This window comes from Myotis nattereri (genome assembly GCF_964212035.1).
Source record: "Myotis nattereri genome assembly, chromosome: 2".
Lineage (NCBI taxonomy): Eukaryota > Metazoa > Chordata > Mammalia > Chiroptera > Vespertilionidae > Myotis > Myotis nattereri.
Window position 1 is genome coordinate 19209610 of NC_138076.1, and position 20278 is coordinate 19229887.

The 20278-nt window shown below is 36.1% G+C and overlaps 1 protein-coding gene across 7 annotated transcripts in view; it reads left to right on the forward strand.

Annotated features, from left to right (window-relative positions):
* Positions 1 to 20278, forward strand: part of NRG1 (neuregulin 1) — a 1003358-nt gene that overhangs the window by 966520 nt on the left and 16560 nt on the right. For 5 of the 7 annotated variants that reach the window (XM_081083055.1, XM_081083054.1, XM_081083056.1 and 2 more), the window contains 2 exons: positions 3639 to 3768; positions 16098 to 16156. In XM_081083055.1, coding sequence (XP_080939181.1) covers positions 3639 to 3768; positions 16098 to 16156 — 189 coding nt within the window. Of the gene's footprint in view, positions 1 to 3638; positions 3769 to 16097; positions 16665 to 20278 lie in introns of those variants that run through there. The other 2 variants (XM_081083057.1, XM_081083058.1) reach the window with 2 other exon arrangements.

Below are 20278 nucleotides of genomic sequence, written 5' to 3' on the forward strand. Positions count from 1 at the left end.
GACCCCCAAAGGGGTCGCGACACACAGGTTGAGAACCGCTGACTTAACACTTACTAGAAGATGGCAGACTCCCAAATTAGGACAAGCTACTCACACAGCGCGGGAAGCAGGGTTTATTAAGGACTGAATAAGAGAGATCTACTTCACTTCCTTCTAGGGACGGCTATGAGGGTCTTCTTTTATATATTGAGATACATTCTATCTGCAAAACCTTTAGCTTCACCTCTAATAAATTCCTCCGAAAGCTCCCAGGAAGAATGGGGCTGCCACAGCTTGGTTTAAGGGGCTGCTTTGTCTGTTTCATTAATTTCTGGCAGAATTACCAAATGGTCTGACTTCGCAATACAGCGTGTGTAAGTCAAAGAGAAAAAATATCACTGCAAAATTAATAGATCTGCTTAGGACTGAGTGTCCACTTAGTTCAACTAAGGAGAATTAAAAAAATAAAATAAACTGGCAAAAATGTGAAGGGAGTACATATCACCATCCCCATCCAGGCTCTTCTGACAATTACAACGTACCCCTGTGTTAGTCTGTTGGTTCAGAACAGCTGTCCCCAGTCAGTTCACCCTTTGCATCATCTGGGAGTTCTCTGATGCTTTACAATTCCATGATCATTTTTGTTCTCACTGCTATTAACCGATTAAAGGGCCAAGTACGATAGTCTGTGACCTTATGAGTTAGTTGCTACTTCATTGTCTTCAGGAATTATTTTACTATCGGATAGCCCACTGCTAGTTTCAACTAATGATCTATGAGCTGTTCAGATGAATGTGTCATAACTTGGAGCTGCAGAATAGCATTAAAAGGATAATCATTTCAAGGGGAAATATTTCTAAAAGACTAAAAGAAATAGGAATTATTTTTAGTATTAGCACATGTTTATTTATCTTGCCTATATGATAACACAAGATCACAAAGTCCAAGGAAGAGGTATGGTGCATCTGTCTCTTGCTTGTATCACTGCTAACCTTTATTGTTAGTTTGCAACTTATATGGAGTGTCTGCTTTGGGGGGATGTTGGTTTTGTTATTTTTAGCAAAAGCCTCAGGATTTGTGCTGAAAGAGCCTGATACAGTGTTTGCTGCGCAGTGTGGGTGAGGGGTAATCGGTAGAACCTGTCAGGGATTCAGACCGCTGGGGGCCACTTGAGGCTCTGAGTTCCTCTGCAGGGACGTGAGTGGTGACGGCACAGGGCAGGTGGTCCCTTCTGCACTGTCACCTGGGGCAGCACGGATACCCTGCCCAATTTTTCATCCCATGCAATCCTGTCAGCAGTTGAAAGTCTTAAGCACAAAACCTTTAACACTGAAGGCAAACTTCCTCCTAATATTTTTTAAAAAGCAATTGCCATGAATGAAACTATTAACACACAGCACCTAAGTAAGCAGTTTTTGGCATTCAAATATAATATTATGTTAAATTATGTTATGTGATGTATAGACATGTTGAATTTTACAGACCAGATGTTGCCAATGACATTCCCTCATCCTGATAAAGATGATAAAATATAGCTGATAAGGGAAGATTAAGATCACCTCTCTCCTCACTCTTCCTGGTGCCTTTTGTGTGGCTTGTAGACCCGTGAAGGATACCTAGAAATGCATTTTGAAAAGAACTTTTCGTTTCAATAATAATACAAAAAAAGAACCATTTTTAATTATCCATACTAATAACTCAAAAGAACGTGCATCTTTGAAATCCCCAAATTTTCATTATCAAGCTTTTATTTGATTAATGAAATAATCTACTTGCCCAGTATTATACCTGCTATTATTCTTTGAGTGCCAGTTTTGTGCCAGTTTCTTTACCTAGATTATTTATAATCTCTACCAATATTCGGTAAGAGAGCCATTGCCCCTGTTTTCTAAATGAGAAAATTGAGCACCTGGGTGGTCAAATGACTTGCTCAAGGACACAAAACTAGTGGAAGGTGGGATTTGGGCCAGATCTATCTGCAAAGTACAAGTCATTTCCGCTGTCCTTGCTGTTACCCCCAAAAGCCATGCTGAGAACCGCGAGATGGCCCAAAACCAGGCCTAATTTTAAAATGGGAGAGTAAGAGGCAGGAAACGTCTTGAGTGATTCAGAGGCTGATTAATCAGTGTTTCTACCAGGTAGAGTAAAAATCAAGCAGAGTTAGAGGAGAAGCTGTGTTAAAAGTCAAAACAAAATGTGGGCTTGTGAAGGAAATGCAAAAGAAAGGCAAAAGAAAATGGGAAAGTAATACACAACAGGTTAGATAAAAGTAAACAGTCATCTGAATACCATATGCAGATATCAAAATAAGGATAAGGAAGACAAGGATTAAAAATCACAAAGAATGATCGGTAGACAAGAAAAGCATTTTGTCTAAAGGTGGCCTTTTTTTTTTTTTTTTTTTTTCTGAGAGTAAATGGAATCTTCATTGGCTGGACATGGTGGTGTTTTTTTTTTTTTGTCCTGATACACATTATGTACATTAGGATGCTTTGAGTTGAGACTGAATATTGCCTGTGTGTTCCCAGTGATGTGAGGAGACATTCTGATACTAAATGCCCTTCGAGTGTCAGGACTGAGAACTTTGGCTTCATTTAATCCATGCACCTAACTGTGGATGCATCACTGTGAAGTTTGATAAGTAAATATCAACCTTATTACATGAAGATATTAAAAACCATAATTAAGACTAATTTCTACTCATGGTTCAAAATGGGTGAATAGTATTGTGCTTAGTCTACATATTTAGCAGTATTAGACTGTCTTTCCATTTCCTCCAAAGTATGATGGCAGTTTGACATTTCAAAAAATATTCTGATGAGAAATTAGAATAGAGTGGAAATTTTGAAAATAATGCCCCCCAACCTATATAATATATATATATTCAGTTAATATATAATTTTTCATAAGGAACAAATAAGCCACCTTGTATTTTTTTGCTATATATTATATCTAAAAAATATGGTCAAAATGCATATAAAACATAATTTTTAAAATAAATAATTTTATCAATTAGTTGCCATTTAAAATTGAGATCTAAATTGAGTTGCACTGACATGACTTCATATCATTATCTTTGAGCCTTCCTGGAAAATGCATTTTACTTAAAGACAATAGATCTACTCTTTTTCAACTTCCTTAGAAGATAAACTACTGGTTATAAAAAATCTTGAGCCCTTTTCCTATTACTGTAATTAAATTAACTAATAATAGTTACCCTTTCATAATTGTACTAGAGGCCCAGTGCACAAATTCATGTACAGGTGGGCTCCCTCGGCTATTGGGCCAATTGGGCTGTCTCGTCCAGTCTCGGGGGAGGGACTGCAGGAGGTTGGCTGGCCGCGGGAGGTTGGCTGTGGGAGTGCACTGACCACCAGGGGGCAGCTCCTGCATTGAGCATCTTCCCCCTGGCGGTCAATGCATGTCATAGCAACCAATCGACCTATTGTAATGGTTACTTAGGCTTTTATATATATAGATCTGTTTAACTACACCCAGAAATTATTTAACTTCTTTGCTGTTGTTTATTAAGCCTGAAAGTTTAGTGGAGTCTGTTGCACCTTCTTTGACCTCTTCCTCTTAAGAAATTTAAGATTAAAGGATGCCTAGAAAGGGGGAAGAGAGCTCTAAACCTTTCCCCTTCTTTATCTTCCATCCAGCTACATCTACATCTACCACCGGAACAAGCCATCTTGTAAAATGTGCAGAGAAGGAGAAAACTTTCTGTGTGAATGGAGGCGAGTGCTTCATGGTGAAAGACCTTTCAAACCCCTCAAGATACTTGTGCAAGTAAGGAAAGAAATCCTCTCTGTGGCTTATGTCCATAACTGCTTCTTTCAGATGACTCTGTGTCTCATGATGTACTGTTGCTTCTTTTTCCAATTTCATTGCATCCTGTTGAATAATGCTTTTTATTTGTTTTTAAAAGTTCACACCATTTGTCATCTCTGTTATATTCAGAATTGTGCTGTTTTATTTTTGCAATTGTTTTTCCTTTTTGCCTTCATGTTTATAAAGTTGCTTTCTTTATGGTTTTTATCATTGTTTCCTAGAAGAGATGTGCAAATATCATAGAGGCCTCTAACTATTGGTACTTACTTCTCCATCCAATGTGTGAATTAAACTGAAAGATAATGTTGTTTTTTACCCCAGTGATCACCAGCAAAACGAATAGGATAACTAAAAGATACAGAAGTACAGAAGATTTTTTACAAACACAGCTCTCATAGTAACTTGATAGTAACTTACTGTTTCATAACTATTTTTTTAAGTGGAATTTAGATTGATCTCACTAATTATAAAAAAAACTGCATGCGTTTGGAAATGGATTTAGTGTTGTAGCAGCATTGTGTAAAGAGGGCAGAATGTTATTTTATGCACTGCAGTTCTTTATAGATATGTTTATAATAGCACTCTGCCCTATCACCTGAAGGAGTTTGATGCACCATTCAGAAGTCACAGTTATTCCCTCTCAATAGGCAGACTAAAACAATAATATTATCAGTACATTAAATATCTAAACCTTGTAGTTGATATTAACAGGTCTCATTAAAAAGCATGTGTTTATTGTGCCATGCACTTAAGTTAAACTCTTGATATTTAGGCCACAAGTTGTACAGGGAAGTTTACTCTTGCACTGAAATGATGACCAGTAGTGAAGTCCTACTGTTATAAAGTAGCACTGCTTGTCCTATATGAGAAAAAAACATGCCATCATAAACACTGACTTCTGCTCCAGAATATTAGCTTGTGACTTAAGTGTTGACAAAGAAGAGCGAGTTTGTTAAAGAGCTAATAGAATAATTAGCAAAATGGCAAAAAAAAACCCAAAAAAAAACGCGCACATGAAATTATTAAGGCCAATCTCAAACATCATGTAAGTAGTATACAAATATTTATGTGCCAGTTCTAAAAACAACCTTCATTGTTTCTAAGTAATAAAGCACATCTCAAAAGACACATGTTTTACAATCAAACACCGGACAAAAATGTCACTTTGTAAGAGATGTTTCACTGTTCCCTGTGCTGTTCTAGACGTGGGCTGTCTGCAGTGTCTCATGTAACCTCATGAACAGGTACTTCCCAGAACTGCTTTTTTCCCCTCAAAATCTTTTCTTTTAAGAGTAGAAGCAGTACTAGGAGAAGACAAGTTGTGTTGGTTGTATAGCTGATTTTATCCTTCAGACAAGTTATAAAAGTCAAAATCATCTGTCGGAGTGAATAAAAGAGTAGGAATCACCTCAATTGTTAAACATCTCTTTGATAGAGATAGGTAATGATTATAAGCCAAAATAAAGTTAAATAGTCTTTTCAAAAATTGAAAGCAAGATAAAAATGAAAGAATGTGTAGAAAAATATATTTCAGGTTTGAATTATTTCACATGACTATCAGTGTTTATTATTTTAAAATTAATCTTAGAGTTTTACTTTTTGATCAGTATATTCAAATCTATATACCTAGAGCAAAGAATTAAAATGGTTCAGTTTTAGTCTTTGGTTCTGACGATTTGGTGTAAATACAACACAAGCATGGCACTCTTGGACTTATCACAGTGAGTCAGGAGGCATAAATTTTATAGTTTTCTTTAAGGTTTTCTCAGATCAAAATAAAAAATACCAGAAACTGAGAATTATAATCTATAAAATATGAGTTCTATTTATTATATGGGGACATCTTGTTATTCTGTACTAATCTCAGGCATACAATCCAATCATATTTTAATAAATCTCCTTGAAAAACATTTAAATTATAGTTTCTTAAGTTCTTCTCCTTTTTAAACAAAGTGCTCATATTATCTATGTCTCATATTTTTACTTCTTTAGAAAAACATCTGAGACCACTATATTTTAATTATAATAAAGAAACATGATCATTTTTCATCAGAGCCTTTGCAAAGATTTACAAGCTGAGTGAGTACATGTGATCGTTTCCAAATACCTCTAAGGAACCAGTGCAGCTATTTTCCACATATTAATTTCAGCGATTCTACAGCCCTCCCACGTGCTATACAAAACATGCAATCACAGAAGTGTGGTTCGTTTGTTCCACTTTGGTATTGTGCCAACAACTGCAATTTTTTTTTTCACCTATAGTTTTTCACCTATAAATTTTAAGCCCAATCCAGAAAAAAAAAATCCAGAAACAAATGCTTGTTATTTCTCTAGTAATTATTAAAGCAGCAAACTGTGACTGAACACCCTGTATTCCTCAAATTCATTGTCTAGTGGGTTATGTTATTTGCTAGTTCTCAGCAAATTGGCTTCATAATTTGATTTTGATTTTTTGTAATTAGAAGGTCTCAGAAAAGTGTTAAAGCTTATTACTGGATCTTGTTGGGATGAAACTTTTTGATGCTTATGATTTTGATAAGCACCCCCCCTCTTTGGACCATGTGTTTGCTGATGCATCAAAGCAAGACAGCGCCTTAAGTGAGGTATTGGGATATAGTTAACACCCAAAATATTTCAGGCCTTTTTGTTAAATCAAAGTGCGTCTTTAAAAATTTATAGCATTAAAAATAATCACAACTCAGAATTGAAAACCAGGACACATAAGATACCATGTCTGAGGATAATATGTTGTAAACTAGACCACTTGGCTAGAAGCAGAAAACATGGAAATGTTGCTTTGGCTCATCACAATCTTGAACGTGAAGCCAGTTCATAGTTTCCATATGGACCATCTGTCTATAGCAAAACATTGCTGAAGCATGAGCTACGTCATTGAAAATCAGCTTTACTCCTGCCTGCAGCCATGACTCAGAAGCACCACAGGCAGGAGCGTTTCCAAATGGTCTCTCTGGTCACCTAATCCACGGTTGTCGTCTTGGGCGTTAAAGCTGAAGACTTTACAGCAAATCCCTTCTGTCTCTCCAGTTAGCACAGGGTGTCCCCAATGGGTTCCCCATAAAACAGTTAAACGCTTCTCTGAGGGGATGTTTGCTGGTTACTTGGCTTTGCCCCTGGGGACTGTGGAAATTTAAGTGGTCATTTTCATCTTTTATATTTCTCTTCCCTCTCTAGTAATTTAAAATTTATCCCGAGGAAAAAATAGTGACTATTATATGAAGATGAGAAAAGAAATGTTTCATCTTTTACCCTCTGATGCCCTATGTAGGCATATGGTTCAAAGAAATAAGACAGTTGACCATGACATTGCCCAATTTTTCTCCAACTACCCCCCCCACCCCCACCACCTCATTCTTGTATGTCTGTTTTGTTTTTCCAAACAGTTTTAGTAGAGAACTATTTTGGAATATGCTGATGTGATTTTTTTTTTTTTTAAATCTAGAAATGATTTCATACCAGACCACATTTATAAACCCATTATGTTGTCCCATGGACAGATGCGGCTTCCCCATGAGGGGACTAGAGTTTTTACTACCAATTTTGGTAAACAGTCGTGAGCCCTTTCACTTCAAGTCCCTGGACAGTATCTTAATTCATAACATAGAGCTAATATGTTCTCCAAATTTCTTCCCAGGAAGTTAGTGAAATTAAATGAATTCATTTCTGCTAAAGTACTTCTAACTCTGGCAAAAGCATGATTTTTTTTCCTTATAATAAAAAGTACATGGTAGTATTACATTCTCACTGTAGACATTGGAAAAATATAAACACCTGCCTTAACAGACTGTATTATCATATTTAATCCCCAATTCCTCATCTTAACACTAGCAGCTTTTATTTGGTTCGGCAGGGCCACCAGCTAGCTTTATGGCTTTGCATTGGACAGATCCTGCAAAGCTCTGTTCATTATATTTCTTTTATGCAAAAAAAACCCCAAAAAACAACAAGCCTTGGGAAGATGGGAGGTGCCTTCAAACATGCATGAGCTTATGATGTTTTATAGTTAGTTTTTATGAAACTATGTAGTATATATAATGGCCTATGTTGTATCATTATAGGAGACAATTATGAAAAATATATAAATGTAGATTTTAGGTCACAACAAATGTTAAATTAAACTCAATGAATGAAATATTAATTAGCATCTGTTTATAGAACAGCTACATCTATGCATGGTCTCTTTCCCGGAGGACTTAGTCTGCTTAGGAAAATTAAGTAGCTGAAATAGTGAATCAATTAGAGTGAATACATCACAAGTGGCACTGTGCTGATTATTATGGTAAAGAGAATTTAAAGAAGGAAAAGAAACGATTGGAATAAGGTGGAGAAGACTTTGTAAACATGGCCTGTACTTATGGAGTCTTTTTTCTATAGCAGACAGGCACCGAGGTTGCAGTAATGGTTTCTGTGAGACCCGGTGGCATGCACATCTAATCCAGCAGCTCCATTCTGAGAAGTAAAACAAAACACTGAGTTAGACATTGAGCCAGTTTCTGAGCCCCAGAGCCCAGGCGGAGGATTTTGGACACTGAGAGCTAATAGGGAGTCATAGCATGTTCTGGAGCAGGACAGGGACACCATAAACACAGCAGATGTTTAGAGAAGACTTCCGCACAGGCTAGAGAAAGTCAAGGACGAGGTAAAATGGGGAGAGAAAGTAAAAAACACTAGCTAAGGTTAAAGTTTCATAAAATCCTGGCATCATATTGATTAAAAGTATAATACTTATTAGCAGCTAGATTAGCATAATGAAAGGGACATGGTGATTCAAATTCATAACTGTGTCCTGCAGCCCAGTCATCTTGGCAGTAGAAAGAGAAATGTGGACTAGACACAAGGGATATATATTGAGTTAGAACTTGTCCTTAAGAGCAGACTGCTAATTGTGCTCTAACTCCAGCCCTGGAAGAGTTCGTTCTTCAGAATGAGTGTGACACTTACCTATGGCCCTTCTGTTATTAAATGCTGTGGCAGTTAACAGATACAGAAGCATTTGCCAGAGAGAGTAGGTGGACTTTTGTGTCTTAGGTCAAGATCATCAGCTCTTCAGAGGACCATGTCTTCCATTTCTCCTGGGTGCCTCATGTATCTAAAATCCTGCCGTGTGCTTCTAGGGATATATTAACCCATTTCGACTTTCACTCGCTAATTGATTGGAGGAAATCCCTTTGTTTTCATAGGAACCAATTTAGGTGCAGGTTTGTCTAAAATCGGGTGCACTGACTAAGTCGCCTCAATAGCTTTGCTTTCTTTGTTCTAAAACCAGCCAGAGAGCCATGTGTAGCTGCCGAGCTCCTTCTCTGAAGAGGGCTCTGTGCTGGTGCCTAATATGAAGTCATGAACAAAACCATGTTGGTCTCTGCTTCCATGGAGTCTATAGGCTATTGCAAGTAATAAATGCATTTCAAGTAATTAATTTCATTGTGGTTATAGGGGTGTCAAGGGCTGTGAAATATATGTAGGGAACTAAGGGAATGTATAATGAGGGACCTCAACTAGTCAGAAGCAGAGACCGAAAAAAAAAAAAGGGTCTGCAGCCCTCACTTTGAGAAGCATATAGCCTATTTAAAAATACAGTGCACAGTTTTTTTAAATGTATTTTGAATGATATAAGTAAAATGTGAATATTTAGGTGTTTCTTCAAACAAATGCAGCTGGTGGAGTAGATAAAATGGCAAAGCCCTGAATTTACAAAGTTCTGTTTGATGAGACAGGAAAAGGCATTCTCTGGAGAGGAAGACCCAACCACACATTAGCAGTCAATATGTCATTGTGTCAAGCACGATGTGGAGATGTATGGGATGTGGATTGATCCCATATCCCATTGAATTGTTTGACCCCAAACTTACAGATACATCATGTAGAATAAACAGTGGCAGGGCTTTGGTGTACAGATGAGCATTTCAGCACAAGCTGTGCAAACAGAGCTTTGGGAAGGGCACCACAAGGTTCAAGCAAGGATGGGTTCATCCATAAACACTGCCATCCTCATTATTGGGATTCTGTGTCTTAGACACTGAAAGACAACATTGGAGGGCCAGGGCAACTTGGATTTTTCCCCTCAGTATTTGCCCATGAGTCCAGTGTGGCCACCAAGTGTATCCTTTTATCTCATGAATTGAGAGTCTCCAGATCATCATAAAAAAGAAAAGGGATGATATGTATTAGCTGGACGGAGATAGGGAGGTATATGGTTGGCTATAAAGGAAATGCTATTGGAACATTTTACATTTGATTTTTTAAAATGATGTTGAAGAAGACATTCCCTCGAGGAAATAAATGTCTTTTGCAGATGATGTCATAAAAAAAACACTGAAACACAAATTAGAAAAGCATATACAAACTTCTAGGAATTTCCCTTAAAGGCAGATAACAGAATGAGGGTCATCTTGGAAAAATGCAGACTAATAGTAACAGTACATTTGGGAAAGAATAATCTACAACACAGATTCTCAGCCAGTGAGTGGGTAAGGTCCAGCCAGAACGCTGAACAGGCAAAGGGGTGATAAAAGTCTGTGTTTGCAATATAATCCTGTAGACAAACACCAGCACTCTTTGAGCTAGTGTTCACACTGCCAACTCCAGTTTGTTCAGAGTGAGAGCAAAGGTCTGAATATCTAACACTTAACCCCGCTGATATTCCTCAATGTCTAGTTGTTGGTATTTCGATTACTTGGTATTTATAAATATAGACACCAAAGAAATCATTTCAGATGTTTCACAATATGAAGGTAATAACCAAACTAGTACTGAGGTAAAGCAAAAAGACAAAAAGGACACTTCCTTTTTAGACAAGGTATTTAAAATTGTCCAAATATGTCATTGTAGCGTGATGACTAAAGAGAAAGGAAATATCAGAAGTGGACCTTGTTTGCCTTCTCCTAACTCATCAAGGGAAGGCCTAATGAAAATTAATGAAAGAAATAAAGGGAGGAATCGAGGGAGGAAGGGAGGGAGGGAGGGAGGGAGGAAGGAAGGAAGGAAGGAAGGAAAGAAGGAAGGAAGGAAGGAAAGAAGGAAGGAAGGAAGGAAGGAAAGAAGGAAGGAAGGAAGGAAGGAAGGAAGGGAAGGAAGGAAAAAAGAGAAAGAGTGCTTAAGGATGATTTATAACTTGACCATACATTTATAAAAACCAAAAAACCATTTATAATGGTTTATAAATTTAGCAAACCCTAAATAATTGAATATATTTAGCATCCCACCAAAAAATGGGAAATAATTTGTTCTATTAGAATATAAAAAATACAATGAACACTAAATTGATTTTCAAAATGCATGACTTTATGGTCAATTATATAGTAAATATCTTGGGATTTTCACAGTATAGTAAGTTTATCATTAGGGCAGTTGTTATTTTACTGATGCTGTGTACAAGTCGTGGTTACTAGATTGTACTACTTTATTGAACCCTAAGTAAACTGGTATTTCAGTAACAGGGTTTAAATTTGAGGTAATAGACTTATCATTAAAGAGTTTTAGAGACTTTTCAAATTCTCAACACAATGGTAAAGATTTCTATTTAGGGGAAGGAGTCTGTGAGGAGGGTGCTGGGAGCCCCTATAAAAGAGTTACTTAGGAGTCTACAGAAGAGAATCTGTCGTAAACTAAAAAAAGAAGTTCAATATTGACCTGTAGTTGGCAAATCAGTTGACTATATGAAATTCTCTTTGATACAGTTCTTACTGAACACTTCAGTCTGATCCTATAGTAGGTTCAGTTTAACAGATATTTTATGAGAGCCCTTTATGAGCTGGGCACTGTGCTAAACATTAGAGATAAAATTATCAAAATGTGGTCACTGTCCTTACAAAAAGATAATCACAACACAAACAGATAAGGGCAGTCAAAGAGATGGGGACAGGGTCCCCTATGAGAGCCTGAGAGGGAATCCATACCCAGGTGTGGAAGTGGGGAGATGGGGAGCTGCTCGTCAGGGTCAGTTGGAAGAAGTGATACTTAATGTTAGACAAACTGTCTGTGAATTTTCGTCTCAATGAGAACAAATATAAATGTGGGGGAAAGGACACATATGTAATAACTTAATCAATAAAAAATTTAAAAAAAGAACAAATATAGAAAAAAGATCACATCACGTTATGAGCAAATACCAAAGTAAAACAAACAAACACAAATATGTCTTTCCATCTTCTAATCTAATCAATGGAACAAATGATATATGTATTTTTGAAGCTACAGTAGAGGGTTGATTGTTATTCAACCAGGTTCTTCTAAGAAATAAAATTCTTGGATTTGCTCAAACTCATTCCAAAGCATATTGTTCAAAATCAGATTAAATTTAAGGTATTATTATCTTCCAGGAAAGTGATAGATTGGATGCTTAGCATATAATGCTAATATAGCAATAAGTTAGAAGGCAGACAGTCTCCCTGTTCTTTTAGAAGTAATTCCATAGACTTGATTCAGGGCGTATAGAGCAGATGAGTTTTCATTTTTGCACATACTTTTTCTACACAATCAATGCAGTCTGCAGTCTGCTTATGCGGAAAATCAGTTTCCACTTCCGTCCATTTGATTTGGCAACAGCTCTTGGTATCCACAAAAACTACACGATGACTGTTGTTGCTGAACGCCTGAATTGCTTGGGAATAGGTTTTGAGATTTGTCTTACCTCCATGGTTGTCTTAAAAATTTATTCTATCAAAATGGATTTTTTAGAAGTCCTTGAGTCCTTCCTGACTGGTAATGCATTCAAAAGAAATGACGTAGGGGTTTTGGCACAGTGATTCCATGTGCTAGGATGGGCTTCCATTCCCAGTACTGTTATGGTAAAAGAAACCTTTGAGAATCGCTTAGTTAAATCCCTTAATCTTATCACTGAGAAAAACTAAGGCCCAATGAAGCCCAGTGGGCTGCTCACATCCAAGATGTGATGGTGCCAGGATGCTGCGAACCTTAGTCAGGGTCAGGGTCACTGACACCCTACGCTTCAATGTACACGCAAATCTCCCGGGGATCTTGTTAAAATACAAACTCTTATTCAGTAGTTCTGGACTAGGGCCTGGGATTCTGCATTTCCACTAACAAGAACCAGAAGATGCTGGTGCTCTTGGTCCATGGAGCACACTCTGAAAAATAATAAGGCTTCACACTAGGAAAATGTATCTGAGTGAAGATCAACATTAGTGAAAGGATAGTTCTAGCTTAGACATAGCTGATAATTCCAAAAAGAATGGGCATACCTTAAGCTCTAGTGTTACTGTACCAAATATTCTGTATCATCTTATGATAGTGATAAACCACCATCCCATAATGCTAGTTTCCTGGGAAACATCATTATAGAATTTCATACCATTTATAAAATTGATTGGGTGAGATTTTTTTTATCCCCTTCATCTGGTTGTTCTGTGCCCTCTGATCTCAAAACTGTCATCTAAGATGCATACATGATAATTTTCTAATAAATGTATATTTCTTCTCTTAAGAGACTCATAAGTGCATTCCTGACCTCAAATAATTATAGCTTTCTCTCTCTCTCTCTCTCTCTCTCTCTCTCTCTCTCTCTCTCTCTCTGTCTCTCTCTCTCTCTCCTCTCCTCTCCTCTCCTCTCCTCTCCTCTCCCCTACACAGACACACAAACACACATTATTCACATATCTTATACCAAGTTCTTTGTATGAAAAAAGTGGATTATTGTGTGAACAATATTAGAATTTTAATTTTTTTTTTTCAAGAAGGCAAACAGGTAAGATGAAATTATCATTGTAGAATACATTTAGTTCTGAAATTACCTGCTTAATTACAGGGTATGTCTATATGGATTTATAGTCCTGGTTCAGAAACAAATACACAAAAACCCCAAATACTTTCAAAATTTATGTCAAATACATTATATGGAAAGTAGGTTTCCATGCATTTTTCTTGTATATATATGAAGGCATTCTTACTGAAGCATGTAGAGAGATGTCTTTATGAGAAGTAACCCAGCCTCGAAGGTTATAGTTTTTATTTCTTTATTTCTCTGAGTAGATCTTCCTCTATTTACTGAAGCAAAAATATTCTAACCAAAAATAACCAACTAATTTATATAAAATTGACTTTGAAGAGCTCAAAAGGGCCATATCAATAAATACAATGTGTTTGTTGTTAAGCTCATTGATATTATTGTTAATGTTCATTTATACTTTAAGTTTACACGGGTACACATGAGGCTGAAAATTTGGAACTGCCAGTATTTTATCTTTCATGCCATTCTTCATAAAGTAGGAGAATCAGATGTGCCAAATCACGTGATAACATTTTTTGGCATTTAATTTGGCTTTAAGGGGAATTTTTTAAATCATCCCTGTATTAGTAAAAATATATAGTTTTGTTCACTTCTCTTTGATGCCAAAAGATAGTGTTTACTCTTATTTACTCTGGAGAAGAAAGGGTTGTGTGTAAATCATGAGGTATGTGCTGTCAGAACTCAATTGCATTAGGTGCTTTGCATGATGTTCATGGTTTATATAAGCTATTAGTAGTAATCATGGCCTTGGGTGTTGAGCATCTGTAAGTATATTTGCTTCTTAGAATCTTTCGATGGCCCTAGTAACACTAGAGCTTAAGGTATGCCCATTCTTATTAGAGCATGATAGTGGGTAAAATGAATTCAATCTGAAATGCTTTTGTTACTGGAATAACAACACAAAAAGAGTAGTTGTAAAGGACTTCCATATTTAGGGACAATAGCTCCACTACAAGAACAATAGTATATCAATTCTAGAATTTTGATAAGTGAATATATGTGAGTGAATAAAATTTAAATTTTATACAATTTCCAAATAGTTTTACCTCAAAAGCAAAATGACATCAAGTACTACTGTAGAAGTTTTAATGTTTAAGTGTTAAAAATGTATTTGTATTTAGAATAGTTGAATGAAATGAAATTTGTTCTAATAAAAATGGGCCTCTTTCACTTTCAACATTAAAAATGAGACCTAGTATGTAATATATATTTTTAATACAGGGAATGTAGTTTCTCTTGTCAGTAATCATTAGGGTGTGAAAGTGCTTGACTTCCAGTGCAATTTGATGACTTAACTTATAAAAATTCCTATGAAATAAGTGCAAAATTGAATGTTTATAAAAGTAAAAGCTCTGAATGATTTAAATAATTGAAGGTTATGGGCTCTCATGTAAGCTCTCACCAAAACCAGTGTTTTGTCTTGTTTTTAAGTTATTTTCAATGACAGCTGGCAATGCAATATTATATTAGTTTTAGGTGTAAACATAGTGATTAGATATTTATATTCCTTACAAAATGGTCACTCTTATTAACATAAGAAGAGTCAAGGATCAGTGGCAACTAAGGAGATGCCAAAGGGAAAATGAATTAGCTGCCCGGGTCTTGCCAGCCCCATCCAACTTTTCAACCTCACTCTAGTTAAATTTCAATTAACTTATGAAGACTGAAGCATTTCAATAACAACAAAAATATATACCCACAGTTTTCATGAGACATGGTTTTCTAAATGTTTTATGTCTTTTCTTTTCTTTATGTTGTTCAGTCACCAGGTCATTTGTAGGAATCTTCATATTCCGTAGGAGGAAAATTGCCAGTCTGAAAGTTCAATGTCCTTAGCGTTCTATTGCTTATCACATTTTTGCCCTCTAGGTGCCAACCTGGATTCACTGGAGCAAGATGTACTGAGAATGTGCCCATGAAAGTCCAAAACCAAGAAAGTATGTTAAAATAATCTGAAATTTGCTTTTTCCCCCAAAACTACAGCAACAAGCACTACCACTTGGTGTTTTTACAGCTCAGTTGTAACGGATTCCTTTTGTTCGAATTATGGTTTCACCACTCGGGGCATAAATCATTGAATCTGACCTTGTTCAGCTGTCTCACAACATGGGCCCAAAAGGTCATCAATTTAAAAGAATGACCCACCAGGGTGTCCAGTGATGCTGGCAACCATGGCGGGCAGGCCAACCAAAAAAGCGTCCTTCCAAATGTTTGAGTGAAGTTACCAAATGGCAAACCGAGATGATGTTTTAATTTTAAGTGGCTCCCTTTGAAAGAAAGCAGTCACTTAAAATACTGGGATCTTCCTGTCATACGAACACAAGGACTGCATTTGGTCCAGATTTCTAACCCTTTGGGGGAAACGCCAGAGTCTGAAAACCATGATTAGGACAAAGACTCCGTTCCTGAGGGTGAACTCACCAAGTTCGGTCAAATGACACTGAAGGAGCTTCTTTCTAGCATATATTCACCTCTTCTCTTTTTCTCTGTTTTTTCTACCATTGTTTTTTGTTTCTTCTCTCAGGTGCCCAAATGAGTTTACTGGTGATCGTTGCCAAAACTACGTAATGGCCAGCTTCTACAGTACGTCCACTCCCTTTCTGTCTCTGCCTGAATAGGAGCATGCTCAGTCGGTGCTGCTTTCTTGTTGCTGCATCTCCCCTCAGATTTCACCTAGAGCTAGATGCATTTGACCAGGTCTAACATTGACTGCCTCTGCCTGTCGCATGAGACCATTAACAAAAGCGATTGTATTACTTCCTCTGTTCATGGCTAGTTGGCTCTGAGAACCTAATAGGTGTGTGAGGCTCCCAGTGTTTCTGAAACTGATATTGAATAATGTGATACAAAATGATAGTCCATATCAAGCAGTACATTTATAATAAAGGCATTGAAAAGTCTCACTTTTATTGATAAAATAAAAGCATTCCACTGAACAGTCCATCTTCTTTATAAAATGACAGCATCCTGAGAAAGATGTTGCTAAGTTGTAACCAGTATGCACTTGAAATGATGGTAAGTTAAATTTGGTTTCAGAATGTATTTATAACGAATAAACATAATAAAAAGAGTTCAGATGTTTTTCTTCATTAACCAGCAGTTTGCATTTAGGTATAAAAAAAGCACTGAGTAGGAAAATTAGTAACAAACAAACATTTCACAGCAAATGAGAGAGCCTGGCTTCTATTTATGTTGCTTAGGAAACAAGTGATTCAGAACTAGTTTAAATAATCATTTGTTTATGTTAGCATATCTTTATTGCTAGTTTCAATGGTAATTTTAAGGGAAAATAGATTTTTTAATATTTATTATTTACTTTGAAATGTAACAGTTCACCTCTAGATAATATATTTCTGTTCTTTTTAAAAAATACATTTTTATTGATTTCAGAGAAGAAGGGAGAGGGAGAGATAGAAATGTCAATAATGAGAGAGGATCATTGATCGGCTGCCTCCTGCACGTGCCTCACTGAGGATTGAGCCCACAACCTGGGTATGTGCCATGACTAGGAATCAATCTGTGACCTCCTGGTTCATAGGTTGATGCTGAACCACTGAACCACACTGACTGGGCTAGATAATATATTATTTAATGCAGAACTGAGAAATGTTAGTGAGTTTCTATGGCTCCATGAACATCATTCCTAAACAATGCAATTCATGTTGCATATTATGGCATGGATAACTGAACTAAGTACTTGTCATTCTATTGTGAATTGGGACTATAGCTCTTAATACTGGGGCTTCCAAGGTATTGTATTTAACATGGATTCCATAAAGCTATTCATTTAGATCAAAGGTTGACAATTTTTTTCTGTAAAGGATCAGACAGTAAATACTGACTTAACTCTACCATTGTGGCACAAAAGCAGCCATAGACAATGCATAAAGTGATGAGCATGGTTCTGTACTATTAAAACTTTATTTATAAAAAGCAGGCAGTGGGCTGGATTTGTCCACCTCTGATTTAGAGTATCAGTTGCTCTCCCTGAATATAACACATAGCTCATTGCAGTGTAAATTTATGTAACACAAGAAACAGTGATAGGAGCTGGTCATTTGGGGGCTCTAAAAGAGTGGATTTATTCTTATTCAGATGCACGCAGCGAATAAGATTCAGTCCCTCAGGTTAACAGTCCTAGAGTAATAAGTGCCATTGAAAAATAAATTTCCTGTGCATCAGGGGGAGATTAGACCCATAATATTGAATTATTTATTGAGTGAAATGGTACTAATTATATATTTACATGGGCTACATATCAAATATTATTTTTTGGCCATTTTCTGTTGTAAAAAATTGGTAAATTGATATTACTAAATTTTCAAATGCAGTCTTCACTTTGTTGACAAATCTTGAAATCATATGCATTTAGTGAACAGAATTTTTCTCTCCATAGCTATAGATTAATTTTTCAAAAGTAGATAAGATGGAAAGTGAAAATAGAAGGAAAATAAGAGAATTTATATATTGAAGCCATTCCTTTCAGAAATTATGTGTTGGTATTCAAACAATATAGATTTAGCAAGTCCATGTAACTGTATAAATGCAATGAAATTATACTTTATAATTTAACAAAAATTCTGAACACTTGCATTATACTAAAAATTTTGGTGTTATATCGTTTTGTTGTGCACTGAAGGCAATATTGGGCCACTGCATAGAGAAAAGCATTAAAAATGGAGACATTTCTAAAAATAATAATGCCATTGGATCTGACAGTTATAACCAGAGAAAATATTCTCAACTTCTCTTTGAGAGCATTTTCTGTCCTAAGATATTATTTAAAGATCCACACTGTGTATTTAATCAAAATGTGACTCCTAGAACAAACTCTTTCGTGAGCTTTTGGAAGACATCCAGAAAAGCAGCGTTCCCATTTAACCTGATTTAACAAAGATCGATCAGAAGCACATTTATGAACAGAATCTGCAATGACTGTGCATTGGTGCTGCCTCATGCCCAGAAAAGCAAGGCCCTCTGATCAGAAACTGCTTCCCAAACTTGTCTAGCCCAGAGTTAATTTTCTAACCTCCGTGTCGTAAATTCTCAATGTTTATTTCTGCACACTCCCCCGTAGAAGACAGGAAAATAGATGTTTGCTGTTCTAAGAACTTTATGTTCAGTAGCAATGAAGGCTGCACAAATAAAAAACATAGCCACAGTGGTAATGTTTAAAATGTACTTGTTAGTGTTCATAAAGTCTAAAACACAGGACATAAATGTTAAAAGAAATGATATTCCCCAGCTTTAAAGAGAATCATTTTTTTAACTTGCCAAACCACATTTCCAGTGGAAAAATAATGTTCCAAAAGAATGTCCAACTTTTACAATGCTTATTAACACATAAATTACATTATCAGGATTTGATGCAACTTTTCTGGTTAGAGTTTCCTATGGGGCCTTTTATTGATTTATCAGAACTGATTTAAATTATAAAAAGAATGGAACAAATGTTTATTTTATATGGCTTTTGTGAAGGCAGCCATGTGCCTTGAAATAAAACATATTTATAGTGCTTCCTAGGAAAATATTGCCAAGGCTAGTCAGCTTCAAATTTAACCTATGGACACAATTCCTACTTCAAAGGATTGTGTTAGTGTGTGTGAGTGAGTGTGTGTGTGTGTGTGTGTGTGTGTGTGTGTATACAGACAATCCATAATCAATTTATAGACTTTATGGAGAGGGGAATAAAACATTGAAGGCTTCAATAGTTAGAGGAAGTATGGGGCAAGTATGTCATATATAAACTAACATTTTATAGGAAGTAATTACAGAATAGCCCAAACTATAGAATACTTTAAAAGAGTGCAGTTTTAGAACTTTTGGCCTATTCTCAGAATGACTAAATTTAGCAGATATCCTTAAAAATAATTTTGAATCATAGGTTACTGCTGCACAAATTACTTATGTTGATTTCTAAATCTTTAAAAGCAGGTTATTCATTTATCAAACATGTATCTTGCTAACAGTAGAATAAAGGCACATCAATCTCCGACAAAATTATCATGAATTCCACCAGAGTGTAGTGAGATTTTGCTGTGTGTGTGTTTGTGAGTGTACTCTTGTGCACATGGAAACCGGAGTAAGGAGAGAGTCTCCCATTACATTTGTAAAGGTAAGTTGAAAATTAAAAAGTGAGATGTGAAATTGGTCCCGTTTAGAACTGACATTGACAGAACTCCTTTAGAAACCTCAGAGGTGCAGAAAGGCAAGACGATACACAGGTCTCTCGGATTATTTCCATAAGGAGACCCAGGACGTTAAAGAATAAAGTCCCGAATGTCTTCAAATTTTAACAGAAACCATAATTGCATGAACATGTAACTTTGGTCAAAGAAAGTTGTTTCATTGTTCATTTCACTAATGGAATAGAAAATTTAAATTAACCTGCAGGTTAATCAGTTTTCTTCAAACAATTATAAAATCCTTTATAACGCAAAGGATTAGTGAGTCAATATTTAATAGTTTCTGAAGACTCTCGGATTTAAATTAAATTTTTATATTGCTTAGTGCACAGCAGGAAATCACATGTAGAAAAGGAAACTGAATTGTTTACAGTAACCTTTGTGTTTTTGAATTATTAATTTAATTTGAAAATGGAGTGGCTAGGCAGACATTCAATAGGAAGTGTATGATGCATAATGAGCCCAAGCCAACATTAGATTAAATAGAATAGATAGAAAGTAATAACCTCTTTATGAAATG